General features: G+C 62.1%; 1 protein-coding gene across 1 annotated transcript in view; it reads left to right on the forward strand.

Annotated features, from left to right (window-relative positions):
• The window catches only part of LOC125488279 (chromodomain-helicase-DNA-binding protein 8-like), a 22,533-nt gene that overhangs the window by 19,865 nt on the left and 1,950 nt on the right, over positions 1–718 (forward strand). The window contains exon 8 of the mRNA XM_048621212.1: positions 457–633. Within this exon, the coding sequence (XP_048477169.1) occupies positions 457–633 (177 nt within the window). The remainder of the gene's footprint in view (positions 1–456; positions 634–718) is intronic.

Genomic DNA, 718 nt, shown 5'->3' on the forward strand with positions numbered 1-718 from the left:
GTGTGTGTGTGTGTGTGCACGCGCGCGCTGCCTTGGGGAAGAATGTGTGTCTGTGCGTGTGCGTGCGGCGCCTGGGGAAAGGGTGTGTGTGTGTTTGTGCGCGCGTGGCGCCTGGGGGAAGGCGGAGGTGTGTGTGTGCGCGCTGTGCCTGGGGGAAGGGTGCGTGTGTGCACGCGCGCAGAGAGAGTGGTGTGGGCACGTGTGGTGCCTCGGGGGACGGGTCTATGTGTGTGTACATAGAGGGGGTGGGTGTGTGGTGTGTATGGGAAGGACGCGTAGGCAGAAGAGTGTGTGTGTGTGCGCGCGCGCAGGGGGCGGGGTGTGCATATGTGTGTGTGTATGGGGATGAGTGCGGACGTGCGTGCGTAGTGGGAGGAGTGTATGTGTGTACCTAGGGGGTAGGGTGTGGGTGTGTGTGCGTCCGTGTAATTGTAGCATTCCCTCCTCTCCCCACAGGGTCACTTTATCCCCGGGGCGTACCGCTTTGATGCCCTGATCACCACCTTTGAGATGATCCTCTCGGATTGCCCTGAGCTGCGGGAGATCCAGTGGCGCTGTGTGATCATCGACGAGGCCCACAGGCTGAAAAACAGGAACTGCAAGCTGCTCGAGGGCCTCAAACTCATGGACCTGGTACGGAACTCGGTGGGGGGGGTGGGGGGAGGCAGGCAGAGCCCTACCCGTTCTGAGGCATTGGGAGCAGGGCTCACAGTTCCTG

This window comes from Rhincodon typus, unplaced genomic scaffold (assembly GCF_021869965.1).
Source record: "Rhincodon typus isolate 14 unplaced genomic scaffold, sRhiTyp1.1 hic_rhity00000123, whole genome shotgun sequence".
In the NCBI taxonomy this organism is placed as follows: domain Eukaryota; kingdom Metazoa; phylum Chordata; class Chondrichthyes; order Orectolobiformes; family Rhincodontidae; genus Rhincodon; species Rhincodon typus.